The sequence below is a fragment of the Lagopus muta genome, chromosome 19, assembly GCF_023343835.1.
Source record: "Lagopus muta isolate bLagMut1 chromosome 19, bLagMut1 primary, whole genome shotgun sequence".
Lineage (NCBI taxonomy): Eukaryota > Metazoa > Chordata > Aves > Galliformes > Phasianidae > Lagopus > Lagopus muta.
Window position 1 is genome coordinate 3,131,717 of NC_064451.1, and position 26,880 is coordinate 3,158,596.

At 45.5% G+C, this 26,880-nt stretch overlaps 1 protein-coding gene across 2 annotated transcripts in view; it reads left to right on the forward strand.

Annotated features, from left to right (window-relative positions):
• The first annotated feature begins 838 nt into the window (after positions 1-838).
• PAPPA (pappalysin 1) overlaps positions 839-26,880 on the forward strand; it is a 167,177-nt gene continuing 141,135 nt past the window's right edge. The window contains exons 1-2 of one of the 2 annotated variants that reach the window (XM_048965610.1): positions 839-1,261; positions 25,715-26,783. In XM_048965610.1, the coding sequence (XP_048821567.1) occupies positions 865-1,261; positions 25,715-26,783 (1,466 nt within the window). In that variant the 5' untranslated portion in view covers positions 839-864. The remainder of the gene's footprint in view (positions 1,262-25,714; positions 26,784-26,880) is intronic. The other variant, XM_048965609.1, reaches the window with a different exon arrangement.

The following is a 26,880-nucleotide window of genomic DNA, read 5'->3' on the forward strand; positions in this document are numbered from 1 at the left end:
TTTTTGTCACATTGATCCATTCCTCTTGATTGTCTCCTTGAAAAAATAAAAAATAAATAGGAGAGGAGAAAGTGATAGGGGGAAAGAGGAAGAGGAGAAGAGAAGGGGGAAAGAAAGAAAACAGCAAAATTGTTTGAACCTCTGGAGCTATCTGCTTCTTCAAGCTGATTGATTAGTCATGATCCCTGCAGTTTTAATGGGAATCATTCAATTGGGAAGGTGGAGCACCCTAGAGTAGATTAGCATATTCTTGTTTACTCATCTTCTGAGGGGCTTTTTCTCTTTTCTTTCATTTTGTGGAGAAGAAGGGAGGGGGGGAGGTTGGGGGGAAGGAGGGGGTTGTGGCTTATGTTATAAAGGAGGCCAAAAAAATAAATAGATTAGAGCATCTTTTGGGGGGAGGGAAATCAGTGGGTCTGAGTCTTGGAGAAAGCTTGGGGGGTTGCTTTGGGTTTTTTTGTTTTGTTTTGTTCTGTGTGTGTGTGAGTGTGTGTGTGTGTTTTTTTTAAGAAGAAAAAAATAAAGGGAAGAAAATCCAGCAGAGAAAAGAAGAGAGAGGAATTCCAGCTGTGGAGGAATAGAGGAGAAGAAGACAGATAGAGGAGGAAGAACAGAGAAATACATTTCAACCAAGAAGGAGTTTTGATTTATTTTATTTTTATTTGTTTTAAGGGGAAAAAAAATCTATAAGCAGGAAAAAGAAAGAAAGAAAAAGAAAAAAAGAAAAGAAAAAGCAACTGAGAAGGGTTATAAAAAGAGCAAATACCAAGAAGGGTGAACAAGAGAAGAAAGTCAAGGCAAGGAGGAGCCCAAAGCTGGCAGATCGGGAGGATTTGCAGGGGAGAAGGGGGGGGAAGATTGGAAATGCAGCTCTGGAGTTTGCTGCTGCCTCTTGCGCTTCTCTGTACAGCCCTAGCCAGTGGACCCGAATGTGGGATGGACGAGCGCTCCCGCAGGGCGAGAAGGGACACCAGGCACAGCCGCCAGCTCCTCTACACTGCCCCGGGCACCTGTGCCACCAGGTTAGCCCGAGGAAGGCGCTCCACTGCTGGGCTGGAGCCTGGGCATGTCCCCCGCAGGAGGCAACAGCGGGAGGTAGAGGACGGCGAGGAGTCCCTTACCCCGAGCAGGGCGCTCTATTTCAGTGGACAAGGTGATCAGCTGCGGCTGAAGGCAGACATTGAGCTGCCCCGAGATGCCTTCACTTTGCAAGTGTGGCTGAAAGCTGAAGGAGGACAGAGATCTCCGGCTGTCATTGCAGGTAGGTCGCTCGCCGTGCCCGGGGCTGCAGCATCCCTTTTACGTTTCGGGAGCCGGCAGAACAGCCAGCTGTAGGCGTGCGTGTGTATAGGATACGTGTGTGTGCATTTAAATGTGCCTGTGTGCCTTGCAACGTACGGACGTATGTGAGTGCATGTGTAAACACGCACGGGTGTGTTTATTATCCATATATTCTGTGGAATACTGGAGCTCGGCAAACTCTCTGAAAGTATATGCTGGCAGGAAAAGTTATGTAAACTTTTACACAGGGAAATGGCAGTATCCGGGCTAGTTTCTGTATTTCTGTGTGTATGGATTGAGATGCAGACAGGAGGGAGAGCTCTTACGGTGGGGTTTTAACTCATTTGCAGGTCAGAAAACTGTAAGTAGAGCATTTAAAAGTAGCTTATATGTATGTATGGAAAGAAACGTATGTCTAGCGTGTGGCTGCACAGAAATGCATGTGTAAGGTCCCTGTACGATTTCCTTAGTTTTATGAGCTCTTTAGCGTACTTTCACTGTTACCTTTTTAGATGCTATGTTAGCATGTGGTTTCCAAAAAGCTATAAAGGAACTTTTGGCTATTGTGAAACCTCAAATGAATCAAATGAGTTTATAAAGTTCCCAACCCCTCGGCACTCAGCTGGGGCTGGGACTCGCGCTGCAGCTAGAGGATGTCAAGTATTTTCGTCTCCCCTTAGAAACGGCAAGTGTAACACAAATGATTGTAAGGTCAAATAGCCCTATAAAACCATTTAGTACTGAAAGCAGCTACCAGGCTGAGCTGTCTGAGCTGAACAATAATGAGGAATATTGCACTTTTCTTGCTGAAATTTTACGAGCCCATCGTGGATTTGGGTCCTTTCCCCCCGCGCTCGCTCCCGCTCCCCCCCCTCCAGCCATCTCCCTCTCTCTCCCCGCTTTAGTGATAAAGTGCAGCAAAGTTGTCGTGAAATCGGATACTTTTTGGAGGGTTACAAACCCTTATAAATGTCGCCACATCCATCTTTGCTCCGAAGGAAGTCATAGAAAATGGAAATGCCCTTAAAAAAAGGAAGCAAGTCAGAAAGAGAAACGGGCCGGGCGGGAAGGGGGGGGAAGAAGGGGGGGTGAAAGACATGTTTTACAGCTCTTTTGGCAAGGAGATTCCCTGAAAGCACAAAGTTTCCATGTCCTAGGATGCCTTAAAGAGACAGGGAGGATTTCCCCTTTCCCTTTAACTGGAGGCACTTCCTAGAGCAGGCGGATGCTTTTGCTGGTGGCACCGCCGCCCGCCCCGCTCGCCCGTCCCTGCTGTCCGCTGCCATCTGCTCCGTCCCCGCTGCCCCGTCCCTGACCCGCACCGCTGTCGCCTGTTGGTGAAGTTGCTTTGTCCGAAGCAAAACAAAAACTACGATGAACTCAGCAGTGCGTTTCCTTAACTTTCCCCAGTCCCAGCTGCTCTGCTCGCGGTGGGGAGAGGGATGCAGCGTGTGTGGCTGCTGGGGTGGGCAGGAGGTGCCGGGACTGGGATGGCTTTCAGTAGGGCAGTCAGACGAGTAATTTCATAGGAGAAGGCATTCTCGTGCTCCGCTCTTCTGTTTCCCAATCTTAACTTAAACCCCGGGCTCAAAGTGCTTCCCTTTCAGCTTAGCGGAGGCAGAATTTGGGTTTGCACAGATCTCATCAGTGGCAGAATACGATCTGTGTTTTTGTTTGTATGTAATCCGGGATCTAAGACCCCATGTCTGCCTTTGGTGTGAGTATCTGTAATTCATACAATAGGGGACCTAGACAAACACACACCAAGATCATTTGTAGTAAAATACTTTGATTGGCTGGGGGAGGTTGGGTTGTTGCCTGTATAAAACACTTGACCCATTTTATGCACGGAAATAACATTCCGCTTCGAAAAATGAAAAGAAATGCCCCAGTTTAGCACTGTGGAGCTTGCAGCTCTGCTCGGGAGGACTTTGTGATTTTTATTTTATTTTTAAACTCCCCCTTCCCCCCATCACACACTCTTGAAGAGGAGCCAGGTTTGGCTCTGTGTGTAAACACCTGGAAGAAGTCCAAGAGGAACTCACTCGGAGTATCCTCTGCACACCACAGCCTCCCAGACCTGCAGCAAGCTTAGGGAGAGATTACGCTTCCCTCCGTGAGGAAATCAAGGGTTCTGGCTGCCAAAACGTTTGGCTTTCTCATTTTCACTGTTTTGGGATGTGACAGACTCCGGAGCCCTGTTCTGCTGCCGATGTTACATCTGTAGTACCTTGCTGAAAGCCAGAGCTCTTCTGGGTGCTGGGTGGGCAGGGAATGACTCTAGTTTGCAGACAGTGAGTTTCTCCCCAACTTCTGTTGCAGCTGCAAAGTGGGAAATTGTGTTTGCACAGATCTGAAGGGGAGGGCAGGGCTGGCTGGAGAGCGCCTCATTTACAGAGTCCTGCCTGTATCTTCATCTGCTTTCTGCCCCTATCCTCTTCCTGTGCTGACAGCTCTTCTGCGATCCCTCTGTGCCGGCACAGGAGTAGTCGCCACAAGTCATATAGGAGCCACACACCCACACGTGAGCCTATAAGGGAAGCCTGTCTGTTAAAAATTTCATGTAGGACTCGAGTTGTTATCAGCTTCCATGCCTGAGCCCTGATATGAAGGAGCTCCTCTGCTAATCCTGCTACAGGAGTTTCTGTTTCTGTCTGGAGCCAACTCTCCTTACGTCACCCTCTGCTGCAGTATTCAATTTGTTTTCATAAATGGCTAATTTTACAGCGCTGTTAAGTGGGTTCGTCATTGCGCCGGGCCGTGCCCTGTCTCTGATCATAGGCAGTCCTCAGTGCCAGGCTCTGCCAATTTTCACGCTGGTTGGCAGTGATGTTATTGCTGCCCTGTTTGACTTCACTCATATCTGTTCTGGCATTTCTCAGGGAAAACAGTTGGGAAACTGGAAGTCTGACCCATTGATCCGTGTTACGCAAATCCTCAGCAGTGTTTTGGGAGCCGGGCTGTGCCTCATTCGCGTGGCTCCCGCCGCGCGGCTCTGGGTTGTGCGTGCTTGGGTCTGTCCCTGGGCCACACTGTTCTTGGACAGACACTCCTTGGAAGTGCACACCTATTGGCACAGTACATCTCTCTTACAGATGCACGCATGGGCACATGGCATTAATCACTCGACTTTGTGTGCTTTCTCCTACAGTCTTTGAATATATCTCCAGTTGTCGACGAAGGAGTTAAGGTCCGGGCTGTAATCAAGTTAGATAACACGCGTGCCATGCAAAGTAGAACGCTTCAAAGCACCACTGACCTTGCTTCTGTTGTAATCAAAGATATTTCAGTTCTACTGTGGAAACGCAACCACATCGTGAGAAATAGGATCCTCCTGAGTCCCTGTCAGGGTGTTTTCTAGCGTATGGCTCAGGAGCAGGAGCTCATGTTTTCGTAGGAAGGAGATGTTGACTCTTTGCTGTCTGGGAGCTGAGAGGAGCGGAATGAATGATCAGCAGCGGGAGCTGGAGTAGGAAGGCGTGCCTGCTCTGAAGAGGGAAAGTTATTTGTGTTTTGTTTTTGTTTTTTTTTTCTCTTCCCAGTTTCATTCTCCTCTGTCTCTCTATTCCTCTGCCTGCCAACAGAGAGCATGATCCCAACTTAATAAGGCTTCATATGTAAGGGAGTGCCTATGTTTTCCCAACTTCGGTCCTTGGTGAACATAAAACTGCAGCAGAATCCAAAGAGAAGGAAACGCCAAAATCAGCACAGTGGAATTCACTTAAAGCCACAGCTCTTGCATGTGAGAGACTGAGAAGCATCTATGTCGGAGACCAACCATTGGGCAGTAATATAGATGTGTAACTGACACTGTGTTGGTCTGCTTCCTCCTCAGGGCTTAAGAATATCTGTTTGGAGTTTGGTTTCATTTGGTCGACTTCTGGAGTTTTGGAGTCTGTTACTGAACACATCAGGTGGGCGCAGTCAGCTGGGTCTCATCCCTGAAGCCAATGCTTATAGCAGCTGCTCAGGATGCTCTTTGACAGTGAGTTTACACTGAATTTCACTGGGTAGATGGATAGATGGTAGATGGATAAGGCATCATTTTTTTCTCATCTTCACAGCCTGTTGCCTTTTTATTCCACGGATTTGCTTGTTTTGATCCGTAATGAAGTACTGACATGAAGGACTAGAGAATGATTCAGTCATAAAGCTCGTCGTTAATTAGCTCTGGTGTGCGTCAGGTCCCAGGGGATGGGATGGCAGGGGCTCAGGTCTGCATGGATGCTCCAGCGTAGTGACAGCCCCCAGCACTGTTCCCAGGGGACACAGGTCACCGTGCATCTCTGCGTTCCAACGATTCCCCACTTCACAGCTACAGCCCTGGGTAAGCAGTGACCGATAGGGCCACTGAAAAAATACGGCGTGGTTTGTCCTTTACTAAATATTCGTGAGCAGTTCACTTCCTCCCTCCTGCAGAAGCCGGGACGGGAGAAATGGGAACTAAAAAGAGATTTTTCTTTCCTTAAGACTTCCAGTTTCAACCAGTGTCATTCTTTCAACCAGCTACACACTGGAGTCAGAACCATATAGTCTGAAGAACATGTTTTATTTTTTTCAAAGCACTTCCTTCCAGGCTGCTCTAATCAATAAAATGGTAGTAAAGAGGGAAGTTTGCCTTTTGACATGCGATGGTCGGGTTAGATTCCTCACTGATGTGTGGCTGCCTGCTGTAGGCACCAAGCTGTGTCCCAGGCTGAGCTGGCCGCGCTGAGCTTCACTTGGGCCTGATTTACTTCTGGGATGTGCCCAGAAATTCCATGTCCACGAGGTCTTACTGAGTGCTGGAGCAGATGTAAAGAGGCCTATTCTGCCTCACCCCAAAGCCTTTCAGCTCTTTTGCAAGAGGGATGTGTGCCTGGGTAACCCGAAGGCAGGAGGACCCTTGGGCCAGCAGTGCTCAATTCTGTCAGACTGTGGGGTTAACTGGGTGTGTTCACCTTGGATTTCTGGAGCTCAGGTTGGTCTGAGCAAGAATGCAAAGCCGAAATACAGCATCTATTTTCAAAAAAATGTATTGGAAAAAATAATTAAAGCCTTCCGTGAGGGGTCAGCTGAGATATTCCCATACAGTAGTTTTGCTTCCAATTTTAGCTGTTGTTTTTCAGCCACTCTTTTCTTTTCTCTGAAAGAAATTACAAGAGCACAAGCAGAGAAAGGACCTCCTGGGTTGCCAAATTTAGTCCCCTGCCATGTCAGGGGTGTAACAGTAGATAATTAGTTCAAGCATTCACAGAATATCCACTTTGTTGGTTCTGATATAGCACAGGGCACAGAAAATTTCCCAGCACTCTACTGTAAACCAAAGATCTTTAGCAAAGACCCGGATGTAAGGCTGGAAGACAGACGGACAGACTGACAACATCTTAAGTACCCAAAAAACCTAGGCATTGATTTAGAAAAGTGTTAACTATGTCAACTATGAGAAAGAATAACATCTTCTGGTGTAAGATACTGGCTTTCTTATTTTTGGAAAGTTACAAACGAATCAGGTGTTTTGACAGTTATGAGACTTCTATTGAAATTTTAAGTTAGAATATCTGCCAGAGCTGATCCTTTCCCACAGATGGTCTGTTTTGATTAATTTCCCATTTTCCTGAGAAAAATATTTTATCAACCATTTCCCACCCTTCTCTGATCGTCATCTGTACAACAGTTCCTATATCTCATCATTGCAAGAGTGAACACGTTCGCTTTATTACATTTTTGCTTCTTTCCCCAATATTCTGAATGTGGATCTGAAAAGTCCTGCTTGATCAAAACCCTCTGCGTTTTTCTCTAAGCTATATCAGCCAGTCTAATGTCATCCTTCCCTTCATTTAACCATTATACATTATGTATTAATCTTTCATTATATATTAATCCTTCTATTTCAAATACAGAACGGGCGCTAGTTTTTTCTATTCCCTGGTTCTGGGCATTTGTTAAAGTGTTGTAGGCACAGGGCAGTTGAGTACATCATCTTTTTTTTTGTTTTTGCCTCAAAATGTGACTTCTAAAAATTAAGGTGTACCTTTCTTCTGATCTTATGTTGCTTTTTGAGCATTTCCCTACCTTATGATAGCTGGCATCTGACTGGGAATCTTAGTTTTATTTCAGCTTTCTGTGGAGGAGAAATCCTTGGTTGATCTGCTAATTTCTGCTTGTCCCTAACCTCTTTATTTTCTCTGGTGTGAGCACGCATGCACACACACACACACAATTTCCAAAGCACTTTTGATTTTTTCCCCAGATCAATAGAGCATTTAAACTCCAATGATCAAGGAAAAGCAGCTTGTTTATTTCCCTATGTATCCTGACACAAGTGGCAGATCTTGTAAACTGCTTTGGTTTGATGGTAGCGCCTTTTATATAGTTTGCTCTCCCCACAGCCATCATAAAGTCAAAGCGCTCTTACTCTGAACAAGAGAAGAGCACAGCTCTAGAAGGCAAATAAAAAGGAATTAAGAAGAGAATAAGTGAGCATCTTATCCCAGAATGTTTCTGCTATCATTCTTCATCGCAATCCGAGCAATTTGCTTAGTTGGGAACTGCTCCGTGTCCGTAAGGTTGCAGCACCAAGTGAAGCTGCAGTGTGTATCCATAGTTAAAACTGTGAACAAGCGTAAATACAAGTCAGCTTATCCCTTAGTGAGAATGGAGATGTATTCATGTTGCTAGACTTACGCACGCAGCATGGATTTGATCCTAAACCTATCCAAAATCATGAAAAATACCGTTGACCTTGGCTGACTCTGGCTTAGGCTCTGATTTCAGAGTCTTTTGCATCCCTCCTCTACATCCCAGAGCGTTTCATGGTCCTTGCATTATCATCTTTTATTTTGCTGTCCTTTCTTGCTTTGGATACCAAAGAAGAAAAATTGCAAAGCTCTCACGTCAGAGAAATTGGCCAGGGGAAGGGGACATGTTTATTTTAGTTGTTTTTGCTATACTCCAAATCTCACTTTGGCCTTCGTCTCTGTCAACCTTTCTCTCTTTTCTTCAGTGTTAAAACGAGCGCATGTTCCAAACACGCTGTCTGATTTTCTGTTTTGCTGGGTGATGTGTGTAACTTTCCCGTCCAATCCCTCCACCCTCTCTTATCACCATTGTAGTCTCAGTTCTTTCTCCACTATCTGATGTCCTTGATTTCTCCATCTTTCCCTTTTTCCTGCTCTGCACAACTGCTGTTTTCTTCCTCCTTGTCAAACCCATGTCATGCTCTCTGTAGTTGTCCTTTCCTGTCCCCATGTGTGGTTGGTGTTCCCTCCTTGCAGACCAAGGGTGGCTCCCATGTTGTTGGCTGCCGTGTTGGTGGCTTCAGCCACACAGTGTATGAGTGGTGTGGGAACACAGGGTAAGCAGGCTTCGTGTTTGTGTGCTTGGGCAGGCAGATGCTCATGCATATTTTCTGGGAATTATCGGTGTGGTTCTGTTTAATATCTATTGTAGTGGTGCACAAACAAGGAGCGGGCAGTTGTTCTCGCAGTGAGGGAGGGAGGGTGAAGTGAAACTGAGACGCATCTGGAACTGGCCTGGTGAGGCAGCATCTGAGAGATATGACATGACACCAGCTCAAGAATTGCAGTGTTGGAGAAGAAAACCAGCCTGTTCTTTGCTGATCAGCTCCTGGGGTCTGTTAGGCTTTCCTCGAGTCTTCTTTTAGAGTGATGCTTAAGGCCCTCTGCTGTGATTTTCCTCCTTTTCCTTATGTAGCTTATTATTTATTTGCTTTAAATCACTTTCCCATATGGATTTCTCTCTTCTGACCGATCTTCCCCTCCTTCATCTGATTCCCCAGAGTCTTCTATTGTCATGGAGCTGGGAGAAGAGCAGGCCTGCTCCCAATGCAGAGCATCAGCTGCAGGCTTCTCTCCTCCTTCCTTCTCTTCCTTGCCTATTCTCTGCTGTTAGTGTTGGAAGCATACTCACAAAGATCATCCATTGGATTGAGGAAAGAGATCTTATCACCGTTGTTTTGTTTGTTTTGTTTGTTTTAAGACAGTGAGGGAAAGGATGGGCCTTCACTGTTACCAGTGTTACTTCATTTTGAATGTAGGTTCATTTTCTCATGTCCTAACATATTTTGATGCTGTTGTTTTCTTTGATCTCGCAATAAGATTGCAGTTTTGTGGTCCTGGTAACATCCTCAGAACATTCTGCTAATTGTGGTGATACATTTGTCAGGTGGGAGAGAGCACCGCACTTCAGGAAAACTGAGGAACTGCTCTCATTTGTCTGAGTGTTGCTGGGTGTTTGGGTCAGAGCTAGAAACTGATTGCAGCAGGCTTGGCTTTTTGTTAACCCCATTTTTGGTGATGGTAGCAGGTAATCTTCAGCCTAAATTGTTCTGCATGTGGAGCCAACCTTAATTCCTGTAGGCTGGCTCCAGTTGCTGTTGATGGTTCTTTGCTGGGGGGCTGCTTTGCTGTGCAGTGGTTATGAAGCCTTTCGCTTACCAACAAGTGACATGAGCTCTTTGCACATGGTGGAAGATGAGACAGTCTTGAGTTTATCTCTGATCCCGATGTGCTGGTGTGGTTGGTATGAGCAGGAGTTACTGTGTTTCTCAAATGCAGCAGTGTATGCAGCCCGAAATGGGTGAGAAGAGCATATATCAGAGAAGCCCCTCTGTTCAGGATACTTCTTCTCGAGCTTGAATGCTTTCCTACTTTTGATACATCTGCACATTGGTCAGTAGGTTGACTCAGGAATGCAAAAAGCCTGGCCCTGGATAGCTGAGGGTATTAATTAAGGGCAAAACCAGGTAATTTACCCCACAGTTACATCTGAAGCAGACATGGTTGCAGATGGAGTTTTGCACACAGTGTGTCAGTGCCCCAGTAACTGCAGCCTGTTTTTGGGAAGGGTTAGCACCCCCTCATGTCTTAACAGCCTGTGCCACCATTGGAACTGCCAGCAGGAAGGCTGTGCCTTGTGTGAGCCACTCAAATTGTATTTTGCTGTGAATTCAGCAGCATCTGTGCTTGTAAAGGCTGAGGTGCTAAGGTTGGAATCTGGTGCCTGCGTTACTACTGTCTTTCTTTGCTTCTGCCTTGCGGATAAACCAAGCAGCCTCTCTGAGCTCAAAACAGCACCTTCCACCAGTGATAATTTAATAGGACTTATTTTCAGCACAAACTAGACGAGAATTGGAAGCCTCCTGTGCTGTAGCTCATGAATGGAGATGTTCAGGGAGAAATGCAGTACCAGGAGAAAAAGCAAATGTTAACTGAATGTATTACGCACACGGTTTTGAAACATGTACTTGGCAGAGGGAAGGGTAAGTAGTACAAGCCAGATTCTGCTGTTGAGCACACCAGTGCAAACTCAGAGTTACTCCTTTGGAGAGGAAATCAGGGGGCTGCTGCAGGCTGGCAATCGTGTTGAGAGTGGGGCCGATACAATTTGTGCAGTGGGGAAAACAAACTAGCTGAGAAGTGGATGTTATGGAGAACAGCCTCCAAGCACCATTGCTTTGTGTAATGGTTATGATGATGCAGTGGGAAATGTTTGTACAATGTGGGGTTGTTTTTACTTCTTGGAGCACTTTCTACATACACCTAACCTATTCCCTTTAGGCTGTAAAACTAGGCCATATACCACTTTTACAGTGAGTCCTTTGTGTTTCCTGCAACAAACACTTCTCAGCTCTGCTCTCCAGTTTTGTGGCTCTAAAGTCCTTCACCCCTTCCCATACTCTTCCATCTCCAGCAATAATATCCCCTCCTCTGTTTATAAACAAACACCCTCAGAGGAAGTTCACAGGAAGACAAGTTAGTTAATGAAAATCAACCGTGCACTCAGGTCCAAGCTGTGGGCTGGAGCCAGCAGGGTTACTGGATGTTTCCTACTCTACATCTGCTTGGAGGAGTTTCACTGCTGAGATGTCAGCCTCTGTATATGCCCTTCTCTTCTTTTCTCACTGTCTTGAAAAACAGGAAAAATGATGGAGGCAAATTATGGTGTCAATTTGCTTTAAAGCAATGCCTGGACAGTAGCTGAGAACTCCAAGCAAAGAGACAGGCTTGAATGAACTTGTTTTCACGTGCTCCGGAGACCCCCCAGCACAGGGGACAGCCAAACAAAAGGTCGTTGTCTTGAGGCTTCTTCTGGCTTGTGCTTCTAACGGTGTACCTTGGTGGTCTCAGATGGGAGGTGAGGGAATTACCTGTTTGGTTCTGTCCAGGAGACAGTGGAATCCTCTATAAAGCCTTTCCAGCTCCTCAGGATGCATGGGAAAGTGATGGGATGAAGAAAGGCTCTGTGAGTGAGGAGGTTGCAGCAGTAGGGCTGTGGTTCCTCACTTGCACAGAGATGTGGTAGCTGTGCAGTGTTCCTGTCCCCAGGAGTGCATTTGGCAAGTGAGGATGAAGGAGTTTTCCCAGGAATTCTAGGTGTGGAAATTGTGGTCCCACTTTTAATTCTGAGCACCTTGAAAATGTAGATGTGTTACAAAAGATCTCCAGTGTTAGCAGAATCTCTGTCCCTTAAATTGCGATGGCTTCCGACAGTCTTATCTGTTGCTTTTTGTTGAAAGAGAAGTTCTTCTTATTGCACAAATATTTTCTGGCATGTAATTAATAGCTTTATCTGTAAGACAGTTCCAGAGTGGTCTTTCCACCTCCCCCTCTCAGACAGTCAGAAGTGGGGATTTTGCACTGCAGCGTGGGCAAAGTTTATCAGACGTTGCACAATCTCTTTGTCCGTGAACAGATTAAAAAAAGAAGGGAGAAAATAGACCTGATTTATACTGGTGAGCTTCCTCCAGGAATTCCAGGATAACCATCAACAATTTGTCCCATGAGGAAAGTTGAGTGCTTCATTTTTGCCCTTTGGAGAGCTCTGAATTAATGAAGGATGGAGTACCAGCGTATCTTCTGCTCGTCTTTGAGCTGGGAAAGATTGGAATTCCCCAGAGTCCTCTTGTTAGGGATGCTTTAATCAAACAGACTGTTTACATTCTTTGTCTCACCAGAGGCAATGCTCAAACTGGGGTGGTCTTCAGCTATATGCCATAATACTAGGGGTTTATTTTATTTTATTTTAAACATCAGCATGTCACCAGTTTTACTGGGAAAGGGCCGTATCCAAACACCTGCAGGCTCCATGGAACAAGCCAGAAAGAAGCAGCAGCTGCATCTCACATAGGTGAAATGATCCAGGAAAGGGATCTGTGTTTCTTCTGCAGCTTGCTGTCTGCTGGGCTGAGGCTTCTCAATGAAGGTGGGCCAGGAACACTTGCACTGAGAGGAAGACACCTCCCAGCAGTAGGAAGGTGAGCAGCAAACTCTTCCCTTTGCCTCAAGCACAGAGGGCAGAAAAGCATGGGCATTTTTGCACCAACCATGTGTTTTCTATCCCACTTGTGATGGCCAGACAGTGAACATCCACTCTGACAGTTTCTGTGCTCTGGTACTTAAGAAAACACTAAGTGAAATGGGGGCTATGTGTTTCCTGAGAGAGAAGGAGGAAGGAACTGAGATGGGGATAGGTTTTCCTACTATCGCCTGTCTCTCATCACATTTTCCTCAGGGTGAACATCTCTGTCAAGAAGTCAACACTTTATTGCACAACTGTATTACTGTAATGGGCCATAAACCTTGAAATGGGATCTAAAATTCTCTTCAGATACAATTGAAAAAAAAAAAACACACAACCTGTGGTATCTTCTGGAAATGATGTATTTCTGCTCCCCACGCTCAGGATCTTCAGTGCATCACTGAGAAGTACGCACGTAAACGGGTAATGCGGACAGCATTCTTCTGAAGCCAAGCGCTCCAACCAGCTGTTCAGCAGCAGTGTGATTTATTGAGAGCTGTCAATGTTTTCCACACATGGTGTCCTTTGCACTGATGAGCTTGCAGCCTGGCTTTTATGGGGTTTCTCTGACAGTTGTCAAACACTGGGGACAAGGCAAGCTTGACGAGGCACACGTTTTTATGGGAATGTTATGGGCATTGCAGCAAGATGTTCTGGAAGGGAAGGACAGTCTGAGAGTAACTGGCAGAGAGGAAAACAAAGGCAGTTGCAAAAGGCTCCCTTTTTTACTGGTGGTTTCAAGAAGAGAACAGCAATTTCCTCCAGCAATAAATTAGATGTTTTGGGAGAAAGAAAGGGTGTTTAGTTAGACAGTGGTGACACTGCTGAGAGATAAGTATGCTCCCTCTCCTGCAAATTCAAGTTTCTTGTTTTGTGGCAGAGTAGTTGGGGGGGTACAGGTTGCTGTGGAGTTTTAGTTCCTTTAGTACTGCAGCTGCTCTGTGGTGTCCTCAGCTCAGTCCTTGGATCGGTGAGGGTGGGAGATTGGCTCTCAGCAGCTCTCAGAGAGACACTGCATGTGAGGAAGCGGTAATTACACCAGTGCAGCTCTTTGGTGATGCAGTTCATGGCGAACGCCACACTGTTGTACAAAGAGAAAGCAATGCTTGGCCAAGAATTCCCATCAGCCAGGGTCACACTAGGTCCCTGCAGCTCTAAAATGGGAACTGGGGTTGTAGAATGCTGAAGAGACAAAAAGGCAGATGCAGTTCTTGCTGATCTCAGCTTGTCAATTTGTCTTGACTTGTGTAAGCTTGTATTCGTGAATATCACAGGTATTTGTTTTCCCCCCACTGAAAAACAGAGCTGTTGCCTGAACAGTGACTCTGGCCACGTTCCCTCCTATTCAGCACAATGCAATCTTGGCTCTTTACTAGTTAATATTTTCTGTCAACAACCTGCAAGAAAACATAAAATCAGTGCTGATAAAATTTGCAGATGTTGCAGAGTTCAGGGAGTGGTAAACAATGACCAAAACAGGACTCTCATTTGGGTGTTTTCATAAATTGAGAACATGCAAACAGTATGCATCAGAATAAAGCCAAATGTGAAGTCATACATATAGAAAGACGGGAGGCAGGTCATGCATAAGGGATGGATGGTGGGGGAAAGATCTTTCACCTGGAAGCTAAGCGTGTTGGAGTGACTCTGTGTCAGAACAGATAAAGCATCTGAATGTGAACTGCCAGTGTGATGCTGTGGCCAAAGGTTTCGAGTCATCATTAGCTGTGTAAACAAGGAAATGCTGAACAGGATCAAGGAGGTTGTGTTATCCTCGTGTTGACAATGGAGAAGCTGCTGCTGAGGCACTTTGTACAGTTCTGATGTCCGTCCACAGCTTAAGGATGTTGTATGCGAGAGGATTTAGAGAAAAAAAAAACACAATCATGAGCATGATTATAGGATTTGTAACAAGTCCTAAAGCATTTGACTCGAGAAGATTAAGAGGTGAGTTGGTCATCATGATCTTTAAGTATATGTTTAGGGAACATTAATCTGATAATTGGAGTTTGGAAATCTAATAATAGAGGATATGAGTAAATCCAATGAATGCACACGGAAACTAAGTAACTTCAGAACAGAGAGAAAATGCACTGTTTTGGTGAAAGTATTCAGTCATTGAGAAGCCTTTCTGAGTAGAACGGTGGAGTGCCTGTCACCAGGTTCTTTTAAACGAGAATTCAGTGTTTTTTCAAATTCTTATTTAAAGAGGAGTTAATTCAGTCCTCACCCCCTATTGTGTCTGAGTGCTTCTAATGTCGTATCACTCTGGGGTTTTCAGTTATTACTGCAAAAACAGGAACGGCATGAAACTGCGTCAGGAGAGGTTCAGACTGGATATTAGGAAAAGGTTCTTTACCAAGAGGGCGGAACAGGCTCCCCAGGGCAGTGGTCATGGCACCAAGCCTGCTGGAGTTCCAGAAGTGTTTGGACAACACTTTCAGACATATGGTTTGATTTTTAGGTAGTCCTGTGTGGAGCCAGGAGTTGATCCTTGTGGGTTCCTTCCAACTTGGGATACTATACGGTTCTATGATTGCAACTAATTGAAGCAAACAGTAGGATGCTGACTTCAAATCCTGTAATATTCCATTGTAACTATGGATTTTTCTTGACTCTGGGCACTTTGTAGGGATTCCTGGGCATTGCTCTGCTTGTCAGGCTTAGTGTGACTTGATGTTCTTCATCTTATTTAGGTTTTGTCACCGTTAACCAGGAAAGGTTGCCTCAAAGCATACAAGTGTGTTAGTCTGAAGGCCGGCTCAAAAATAAGACTAAAATCTTTCCTCATTGAAGGTACTGAAGGCTGGATGTGGCTCTGGGCAGCCTGGTCTAGTGGTTGGCAACCTGCCCACAGCAGGGGGGTTGTAACTAGATCATCTTTGAGGTCCTTTTCAATCCAGGCCATTGTATTCAGACTCGTAACTGTTATCTTCACTCTGACCAAGATCTTACCTCCAGAATGCGACCTTCAGGGAGCAAAATCAAGGTTCCCCACTGCAAACTGGAGCACTGACAAAGTCAGGACTGTGAAACATCATTTAAAAAGAAGAAGTGGGCGAGAAAGCAGAAAATAAGCTTGGGGTGACTTTTGCTTGTCATCTCCTTGCTGGGTGGTCTGTCTGTCAGTCTCAGGGCAGAACAGCACTCCAGAAGGACATGTAGGCTCTATGCTGAAATGACCTATTCCTGTGATCACCTATTCCTGTGATTTTGACCAAGTTGAAAGCACAAATACAGAACAAAGACTTAACGAAAGTAATGAAATTCTGTTTCAGAACACTAATTCTGTGTGATCCAAACTCGTCTGGAGATCTTCCCTTACAATAAAGAACGAAGCCCAGTGCTCAAAATGCTCCAGCCTGCTCCCTCACTCCCATGTGCATGTGAGTGCGTATGCACACAGAAGGTAGTACATGTACATGCTTTTTGGTTAGTCTTCATTTCTTTGGTTCCAGATTTAACCGAAAGTGGAAGGGCTGAAATAACATAAGAAGGGTTGAACATATGATATTTCCTGCTGCTCAGCTAAACACAAGAATTGCCAACAATCTTCCAAGGTAGCTTGTTTCTTTTACATTTTTTTCTCCCAGTTCTGCAGACTTGAGAAGGTCAATTACTTTTGAGAAGCATTTGACTTTGGCAACGCTCATGGAAAGTGAACTAGAATGATGACCTTTTGGAGGTTTGCCCATCGCTGTCCCATCCTGTCCTTTAGGAATTAAGGGCTTCATGTTAAGCTCCAGCCGTCGGTTTAATAGGTGTGAATTTGCGTCTGTACACCTCTAAGACGTTGCTACTATTTACGTGAGAATTTCTTATTAGATATCCATTTAATTGTGCTCACAGATCAAGGGATCACTGCTATTTGTATCACAGAAATACACACTCAGGTATTTCCAGGAGGAAAATGATGCCCAAACGAGTGACCCCGGATTCAAACTGAGCAGAGAAAACAGAGCTCTAAGATCATGAACTAAAGTTAGTGTGTGGTGACTACAGCCTATCTGGAATGCATACTATAGTAGTTATATCATGTTAGGCAGACTTTTTTTTCTTTTTTTTTTTTTTCTTTTTTTTTTCTTTTTCAGCAGGATGTTTCCTAGAAAGCAAAAATATCTCGGTGGTTTGTGTATGGGTTTGGAACGTATATGCAAGTATGGAGAGGGGAATTTGAGGCCTGAAATAGTCGTGATTAGAGAGGACCCGGATCCCTTTAAAAGGGACAGCATAACAGAGGCACAGTGAGCTCTGCTCTGCCTGCTGATACTGCACGCTGTTCTGTACTGCATCTGCAGCTTTCCTGTAGGGGTGGTAGGTCCTTTGGTTGCTTCTATGAGTATAGGAAAGATGCAGTCATATGGGAAAGCCAGATGCAGTAAGACATTTGAGTCTGGATTAGATCTAAGATACTTTTGCAATAAGAGATTTAATTCTCACAGAGGCCAAGATCTCGCATGGTATAAATCAGTGCAAATGCACTGGAACCACTGAGTTCTGTGCTCACAAAGTGTCTGCCCAAGAATGTTCTCAAAATCCAATTAAATAACTAGAACTGTTTCATGTGGAAATGCCCCTCAATTACAAAGACATGTCTAAGCTATCATGATGTGATTTTTACAGTCTCCTTGCAGGGTGCCCTAGTTTGCATTCATGGAATTTTTTGTTTTCGTTTTGTTTTTGTAATATTGTGGATATTGGCCATCTGTCTGATCCCGGAAAGGTTGTAAGGTTGTTCCCGCTCCCCAGGTTCTCTTCCCTCTCACTCATTGATCATAACGTTTGATTTAGGTGCCACTAGATTTCCTTCTTTGTTCTCCAGCCCTAACCTGCCCCCTACAAACACACACGCATTGTGCAATGGTGTAAAAGCTCTTCTCTCTGCAGCTGGGAGTAGTAACAGCTCAGCTGGTTCCAGCGCTGCCCTAAAGCTGCTGTAAAGGTCAGTGACTAGGGAATTCTAAAAAGCAAAACAAGCTGTGTTGTTGTCCCCCTTTCAGTTCTTGCTATGTATTTTGATCAGCACCACAAGCAATCTCATGTGCAGACCTCCCCTGCTTGCCGCTGCGTTTTGCTGGCTGTGGTGAGGGCTCTGCAGGGCAGCACGTCGGGAGACTTTCCAGCACAGCTCCGGGCTCAGCCACTGCTGCAGCTGATTGACTTGCAGTGCTTGTCAGGCACAAAGCACATTTTGAAAGGAAATGCCATATTGAACTCCCAGTGAGCTGATGGGTATTGTGCGCGGTCATCTGATGGCACAGATGTGCCCCTAATAATCCTTCCAGGAGAGCGTTTCCTCCTGGGATGCTCTGGCCATCTGATCTGCTCTGAGGTATGCTGACCTATCTTGACCCAGTTTATGATCAATTCTCTCTGCTGTTTTCTGAAAGGAGACCAGAAATACCACTTTATCATTTAGATTGCTTGGAAGTTGTGGTAATTACGTATCTGTCCCTTCCATGGAAGACACTCTCTGTTTGCTCTCAAGCATTAACTCTTACAAATGGGAGGAAAGTCGCTCCATGTTAGCATGCTCAAAAGTAAATTTGTCAATAGAGCTTGATATCTAATCAGTGTGTGGCTAATAGCACAGAAGGGAGGAGGAGACCTGGAAGCAGAGGTAGCGGATGTTGCTGGGGACAGTTCCCTGGCATGCCATTGCATTTATGTCCTTTTTGTAGGTTTTGTGTGATTCCATTTCATTTCTATGTGCACCTGTGAAAGATGGAAAATGTTCACGCGTCTCTTGATGTGTACCCATATGCTTTGCAATATGCGCTTACAAAGGGGGAAAAAAAAGCTGAATTTCTCTAAAGGTGAACACACTGCCTGAGCTACAATGGGATGGTTAATTTGTAACCCAGTTCTGCTGATCAGTGAGCGCAGGTAAGCTTTGAAGCCAAGAAGTTTTCAGATTGCTTTCAGTTAAGCCAATAAACTGTTGAGGGTTTTCCATTCCCACTCTATACTTGAAGTTGGGTTTTCATCAACACCTAACTGCTTTATTATCAGTGGGCCACAGTAGTGTGTCTGAAGCTGGCAGCCATCAACCTGATTCTTGTCCGGATCAAACCTGGAGAAAAGTCTTCCACGTTCATGACATACACCATTGATTCTCTGAAGGAGCGTGGTGATGACTGCACTTGCAGTGGTATCCCAACAGAGACTGCCTGTGCCATCTTAATTACTATTCCCATGTGTGCTCTCATTGTGATCATCTCTAATAACATGGGCACATACAGGTTTTCCAACTTCATCCCAAAAAACTTGGTTGTTTCTGAGAACAAGGCAGGAGAAATAAATTGTCCTTCAGGTATTAGAAAATTCTTATCCTCATTCTATGGAATGTGTTCCTATGCTACTGGGCTTTATAGAAGAGCCTGAAGTTTGACCCTTGTGAAGGATGTGCGTTTTCCATCCATCTAAAAGCCTGCCCAAATGTAGTTATTGGATTACAAACAGCCACAGTTTGTTAACCAAGTACCAGTCTCCACTGGCTCTGCAGCTTTATTGTGAAATGCTTAGGCAGATCTAGATAAGAAGGCACCCTTCCTGCTAGTACTTGTTTATGCTGATCCTATATACAGAGCAGCCCTTGCAAAAGCAGCGCATGGTCCAAGGATGACCCTGTTACGATGCTGCCAGGCCTGGAGCTCACTCCTCTGTGCCACATGGTTATGCAGTGTTGTGTGTTCGCTTACACCTCAAAATCCCCCACAACCTAATAATTTCTCACCAACCCCAGCCTACCAGATCTGTTTGCAGTAAGCTCTTATATACTGTTAGCGGGTATATTCTCACAATGGGCTCAGCCAAGTGTCACTAACGTGATTGTCCATGCCAGTGGCTGCTCGGCTGCAGCCTACATGATTTTCTTATCAGAGGGGAAGGATTTATGTATGTTCATAGCTAACCAGCAACTACAAATTCATGTGTTGCTGTTGCAGCCTTTCTCACCTCCCTGTTTTCAGGCTTCTTGTTGGGCATATGAGTGTCTGGGAATTTGAAAAATGGTACAGAAAATATGTGTAGTTCAGTGCTAAATGGCAATGATATTAATATTTTGATACTGAGAAGAGCCTTGTCCCAAATTCTCAGCGTTAGATAGGCATGGCTGCATTAAGGCTCTGTATTTCTACAGAATGAAGATCTTGCCTTTCACGTCAAAGAATTCCATCCTTCTGTCTTGGATCTGAATCCTATTGCATAGCTTGGAAATGTTAATATCTTGTCTGAAATTAGTTGGATTGATAGCAGCGGCAGACATCCCCCTTTTCCTCACTTGGTACATTGACACCTGAGCAAGTCTCAGGTGGTTTGCTTGAGACATTCCTGGGCTCAGGGGCTGACCTCAGGAGGCCTCTCAGCTGCATTGGAAATAGTATAGATAGAGATGTTGCCTTAAGTCCTCCAGATTCTGAATTATTTAACTATCGTGGAAGGAAGCTGGGGGCTGGGAGAAGCACAGCAAAGGAAAGGAGAGATTATTTCTCCCCTTTGTAAAACTGTATTGGGTTCAACATCATACCATGAAATATCCAGTGCAGAACTCAAGAACTGCTCCAGTGGATCTTCGCTGACTTATCCAATTGCATGGAACATGGGGATACTTAACCCAAATCTGTCGGTTTTAATTATTTTCCTCTGGACAGATAAAAGCTTTCTATAGGTTCCTGTAGAATATTTGCTCTTTCAAGCGTTCCTCTGTGCTTTGATACTAAACGATTAAAGCATGCTAAAGAAAAAAAACAGCCCCAACCTTTAGCTCCCTGTTCTTGGGCCCCCTGACTGCGGCTTTGATTGTTGACCTAAATTCCCCTTTCATAACAGTCCTGTCACCTCTGGTTGTAGTCTCCCAGCAAAACAGGCACAGCCAACTTCCAGAAGTGCAGAGCACCGCTTTCTGCTCCGTGCGGCTGGGACGGCTTTGCAGTGTGCCCGAGGTGGTCAGCATCGAAGCAACCTCCTCCTTCCCCTTCCCCCAGCCTCAGCTCCTGGAAAGTAAAGCAAAACAAAGTCTCAGTTTTATTCCTTCCCATTGCTCAGCAAAGGGGGGAAGCTTTTTTTTCTGCGTAGAGAAATAAATTCTTAGGTAATTCTATGGCTGGGCTGATTACCGGGAAGCATGCTGTTAGCAAGATGCAAGAGCTGGCACTGAAGGGGCCGAGGGAGGCCTGGAGTCTGTTATTGATAATGTTAAAACGAATTACAGCAGCTCGCACGGGCTGCTCTGGCCTCTTCTTTCAAACTCTGCCCACAGAGAGCTGCTTATGACTTGCAGCCTCAGCCTCTAGCTGTGAGTTCCCGACTCTGCGGCTCCTGACAGCTCCTGGGAGCTGTGTGCTCCTGTTGGCACCGCGAGGATGCAGTGCCCTGTGCCCAAAGCCAGATCTTCCCTCAGAGTTCAGCAGACAATGTTGCTCATTGGCCTCATGCTGCCCCATCCCATCCAGCACACGGGGCTCAACAGCACGGCTGTAAGTTTCCAGTGGGATCCTAAGAACAAACTAAGGTAGAAATCACCATAGAATCATAGAATGGCTTGGACTGGACCTCTAACCCATCCAGTCCCAACCTTTGCCACGGGCTGGGACTCCCCCCCAGCTCAGGCTGCCCAGGGCCCATCCACAGCCTTGGGCATATCCAGGGATGGGCACCCGCAGCTCTGAGCCTCACTGTCCTCTGAGTAAAGAAATTGTTTAATGCTTCCTTTAATGCTTGCTTAATGCTTCCTGAATGCGATCAGGTTTGACGAGCAGTTGTATTTGGGAGCAGCTGTGGCTTGGTAGCCAAAGAAGTGACATTTCACTTCAGAAATAAAGGGAGAAACTGTACTACTGGTTTTCCATGTTTGACTGTTGGCATTGGGCCTTTGGGGTTCAGTTTTCCAGCAGCACCCCCTGTCTCGGTGCCTAGGAATTCACTTCTCCTACAAGGAACAGGTATCACGGGGCTGGAAGGAGCCCGGTGGGCCTTCCATGCCCTGGATGAGCACAGGAACGTGGCATCGTGGTGTGTTCATGCGCTCCTCCAGAGCACTGACTCACTGCTTGTGGGGAGGGACGGTTACCAATGACTCTTACTGGAAAGCTGAACTTGTGCCTCTTCTTTTTTTAATAAAAGATAAATTCGGTTTTAATCCCTTGGGCTTCAGGAACAGGAGCTTTGCAGGGGAAGAAGTCCCTCAGATGAGGGGTTAGCAGGGCTGTCAGTGTTCTCTCAGCTACCGCTTCGTCCCTTTCTAGCAACTCAAGGCGAGCAGAAGTGAGGAAAACTGTTTGCTGCTGTATGAAACTTGTACATATTTTTTTAATCTAATTGCTGTGGGGAAAACAAACATCAGTTTTATTTCGCACCATTTCTTGGCTCAGGAACTTGAGGCACATTCGCCAAATTGTGGTTTTGCAGTCATTGGATTGAGTCTCATTTACCATGAGGCCTCTTTACACCGCTCTTGGTTTCTTGAGGGACACGAAGTAGCTAAAAATGTCCTCTGCGACGTTATTGTAAAGAATTCTCTGTGTAAATGAGCATCTACACTCTGTATGTTTTTCATGTAAATGTTGGTTGCGGTCACAGCTGAATTTTGAAATTCAGTGTGAGCCATTGTGAGGGGGTGATTTTGCTCAAAAACAGCCTTGTTTGGGGTAAAAGAGGCCTCTTCATGTTTAAAGTGTTCTTAATTATGTCTAAGAAATAACTCATGGCTATGGAACCTTTTACTAAATTGAAATAAATTGTGAAAACATCAAATTATTCAGTTTTCAGAAGTTCTGGCAATTATCTGACATGTCCCTCTTCCAATGGTTTTGCCCTTATTAGTTGTCACAGAAGAAGTAATAAATTCTTTTATTATGACATCCAAAGTCCCAGCTGAAATGAGTTTCATTGTGCTGGGGACAAAACGGAAAAGTGACACTCCCTTAGCCGGAGGAGTCGTAGTCTGAAGCCAAAAGTAAGTGAAGGAATGGGAAAGTAGGTACAGCATACAGGCAAAAGAGGGTCATAAAGAAGTGGTACAGCTCTGCAAGTTATAGGGAGTGTGTGTTTCTCATCCCTATTCTTATTCTTTTTCCTTTCTTTTAAGAATAAAACAAGTCTTTCTGCTGAAGGCATTGGGATCAATCCATCCTTTCATCAAGAGTTGAATGTCTGTAATAGTAAAAGTTTAAGAAAAGAATACTGGATTTGGCATATGGGTTCAGTAATGACCTTCGCCCTAAACTAGAAAATGTAAGGAACTGGAATAGTAGACTGTTCAGTTCAGCAGCTTTCATACTGGCATGTTCAGTGGTGTCCCTATTGTCACTGCTTTTTTTCTTTCTCTGCCCTCCTTTGGCTCCCTGTAAATCTCGAATTGGTGGCAGCTGTTTGAGCCAAACTCAAGACACGTTGCATCACATCAGGGTTTAAGTGCTCAAAGGCAAGGGAGGATTGCTACTATTCCGTAGTATTCCTCCAGCAGCTCCATCTGTTCAGCTGAGGTCAATCACTAGCATCATGCTGCACTTCAGAGAGAGGGGAAGATGTTCTTTAATCCTGGCCAGGAAACTGAATTTCCATTCCATGATAATTTATTCATTCTCTGGGGGAATATTTCCAGCCAGTTGGAACAGAAAGCCCCAGAAAGTCAAGGCAGACTGGGTGGTGGACTTCAGCCCTCCACCTGACAGTGGGGATGTGGGGCACTTTGAGAACCAGGCACTGGGCTGCAGAGGTGGCGAAGATGGCATTGGGTGCAGTGCAGTAGGCTGACTGCTGCACCTGGGTCAGAACCCAGCAGGGCCTTGGGCCAGGCTGAGACCCACAGCTTCTCAGGGGTGTTTGTTAGGACTAGCCCATGTCTGCATCTCTTCTGCTTTCATCAGGTTGGTATTTGGTGGCAGGCAAAAACTCCATTACAAAATGTCTGACTGGTTCAAATGGCCTTGTTATAATAAAGAGAGACCGTGGCGTACCTATAAAAAGGTCTCCTTGTTAAGGGAGGTGGCTTTCTTTCATGCTGGGTTCCTTTTATATGATATGCTTTTACTCTTTTTCTTCACTATTTCCCACGCTGGAAAGAAAGATATTCAATAACAAAAAGTTATTGAAACAGAATGGACTCCCCTGGGAGTTCAATTTTGCAGAACTGGGTATATTTTGGAACATCCCATCTCTTCACCTTTGAGCCCTGGTTTACATGGATGCCATACCTCCATGCAGAGCGCATTCAGATGTTTCTTTGGGGCAGAGGGGAGAATCAATAGAAGTCACTGCCAGAAGAAGAGAGTCTCTCTTGTAATGCCCCCTCGCACCCAAGGACAAGTGTTTCCATGCTTGCCCAGCTCTCAGGGACCTCTGCCTGCTATACTGGCAGGGCAACTTTTTAATAAAACATCATTTTTGGAACTTTTTTTTATGACTTACTCAGGAGAGGGACTTGACTTGCCAACTGTCTTCTGATTCATTGCAGTATTATCCACCCACTACTGCTGGACAATACCTTCATTTGAGTTTTATAAAAATGCAGACCTTTATGGGCTGTCAAACATCTCAAAAACGAGTGCCTTCTAAAAGTGTTTATTCCATTAAAAAAAAACCTGAAGAAACCCTCAAAAAAACAGGAGATCCCTGACTCCAGAAGGTCATCGGTAGCTTTGGCTTTCATATCGTGAGTTTCTCAGGTAAACATCCATCCCAGCAAATGTCGGGAGTCTTTTGGCATATTTGTTTTTTCCTTTGCTGTTCCTCCTCCTCTCCTTTCCCGTGATCAGAAGTAGCAGCATAAACTAGAAGCTGGTCTCAGAAAGGTTTTGAACTGAGTGCGCCCTACAGATGAATAAACACATTACCTTCCGAACCCTGGGATCTCTCTTCCAAGGGAAACAGGAAAAGGGGGAGCTCAGAGTCCCTAGCAAAATACCAGCGTGCAGAAAAAAAGCCCTGTTTAAATTTTTTTAACTTTCCCATCAGAAGCCTTTTTTGGAGGGGGGGTGGGAAGGGGGAGGAGAAGGGAAGGGTGTGAGGAGAGGGGGGAAGGTGGGTGCTGGGAGAGGGGAGGAAAAATACAGTGAATGCTCCTGTAACCTTTGCTCTGTTGATACTAGACAAGACTGCACTGTTAATGAGTGATTGTTAACAGATGGCTGTTGAGCAACTTAGTCAGAAGCAGAAGATGTTATTTGGTTGTAGTGCTGGGAGGGTTAGGGTGCAGAGGTGAGGTAAGGGGATATTTAGTCTTTTCATGAGGACTGAACTGTCAGAGATTTATGATTTTTGGTTAGGTTTTTGGAAGTGAAGGCTTGGGGGAAGGAGTTTCTGTGCGCTGGCAGAGGAAGGCCATTGGTGCTGAAGGCTCTAATGATTATTTTTGCAGTCGAAGGGTCTCACCGCAGCCTGTGGCCTTTGAGAACTGAAAGATGGAAATATACATCTTTAACTTGCCAGCTCTCATGTCCCAGGCTGGGAGGAATGAGGTTCTTTCCATCTCTTGTTGGTGAGGATGTATCGAGAGAACTTAAGGTGTGGAACTGCACTTTGTATATGAGATAAATTATTCATGGACACCACTGTGTACCTTTTTTGTGCTGGTTTTTTTTTTTTTTTTTCATGGATATGAGTTTGAAGGCTGCCTGAAAATGTTACACTTGCTCTCAGCAAATTTTGGGTATTTGATCATACCAAGATTATTCCAAACTGTGCTGTTAGTTGGATTTCGTATCTACCTGCCTCTGGCCCTTGCTAGTTAAAGGGTTCAGGGGTGTGAGATATGAGTGAGACCGACAAGGATTGCTTCTCAAGGGCATTCTTGTTTTCAGCCGGTGATGTATGGCTTGAATGAAGACAAGACCAAATGCACAGTACAACTTCCTACTGATAGGAATTTGCAAACAGTGTTTGTCTTCGGTCAGAAAAGGGGAATCCCACTCATACATGCCACTGGCAAATCTTTAATAGCGAATCTTAACATGACCTCCCACAGCTGTGTGCCGGATGATTTAATGTTTTTCTTGTACACTAACTTTCTAACGTGTATAGATGAACGTGTGTTTATACATATCTAGGGAGAGATTTATACAATATGAAGACTAATTGCTTTATTTGCTCTGTCATCCTTATTTATCCGTATTTCTCTTTTGGGGGCACATAGGACTGTATGACAAATGTTCTTACACCTCCCGTGACCGAGGATGGGTCCTGGGGATTAACACCGTCAGTGACCAGGGGAATAGAGACCCCCGCTATTTCTTCTCTCTGAAGACAGACCGTGCTCGCAAAGTGACCACCATTGCAGCACATCGCAGCTACCTCCCCAACCAGTGGGTTCACCTGGCTGCCACGTACGACGGGCACCTGATGAAACTCTACGTCAATGGTGCCCAGGTAGCCACAAGCGGAGAGCAGGTGGGCAGCATCTTCAGTCTTCTGACATTGAAGTGCAAGGTGCTCATGGTTGGAGGAAATGCCCTGAACCAGAACTATCGGGGTTATGTGGAGCACTTCAGCCTCTGGAGGACAGCCAGGTCTCAGAAGGAGATCTTGTTGGACATGGGCCAGGCGATTCACAGACAAGACATGCCTCTACCTCAGCTAGTTCTTCAAGACAGTTTACTGAATGTGAAAAACACCTGGTCTCCCATGAAGGATGGCAGCAGTCCTCAGAGCAAGTCCAGCTACCATCACGGCTATTTGCTGGATACCAGCCTAGAGCCTCCTCTCTGTGGACAGACAGTCTGTGACAACACGGACGTCATTGCCAGCTACAACAAACTCCCCAGCTTCCGCCGTAACAAGATCGTTCGCTACCGTGTGGTAAATCTCTACGACGACAAACACCAGAACCCCACAGTCAGCCAGCAGCAGATCGAGTTCCAGCACCAGCATTTAAACGAGGCTTTCAGCCGCTACAACATCACCTGGGAGCTGGAGGTGCTGGAGGTGAAGAACTCATCCCTTCGGCACCGACTCATCCTGGCCAACTGTGATATCAGCAAGATCGGGGACGAGAACTGCGATCCCGAGTGCAACCACACCCTGACTGGGTATGACGGAGGAGACTGCCGGCATGTACGCCACACGCTCTTCAACAAGAAGAAGCAGAACGGAGTGTGTGACATGGATTGCAATTACGAGAGGTACAACTTTGATGGTGGGGAGTGCTGCAACCCGGAGATAACAGAAGTCACCAAGACGTGCTTTGACCCGTATTCTCCGTACAGGTAGGTGATTTTTTCAACGAGCTTTTTCCATTCATATTAATGAGCATCTGTCTAGGTATTGATCAGCCTGCTGGCTGCTGAACCGTTGTGTTATCGA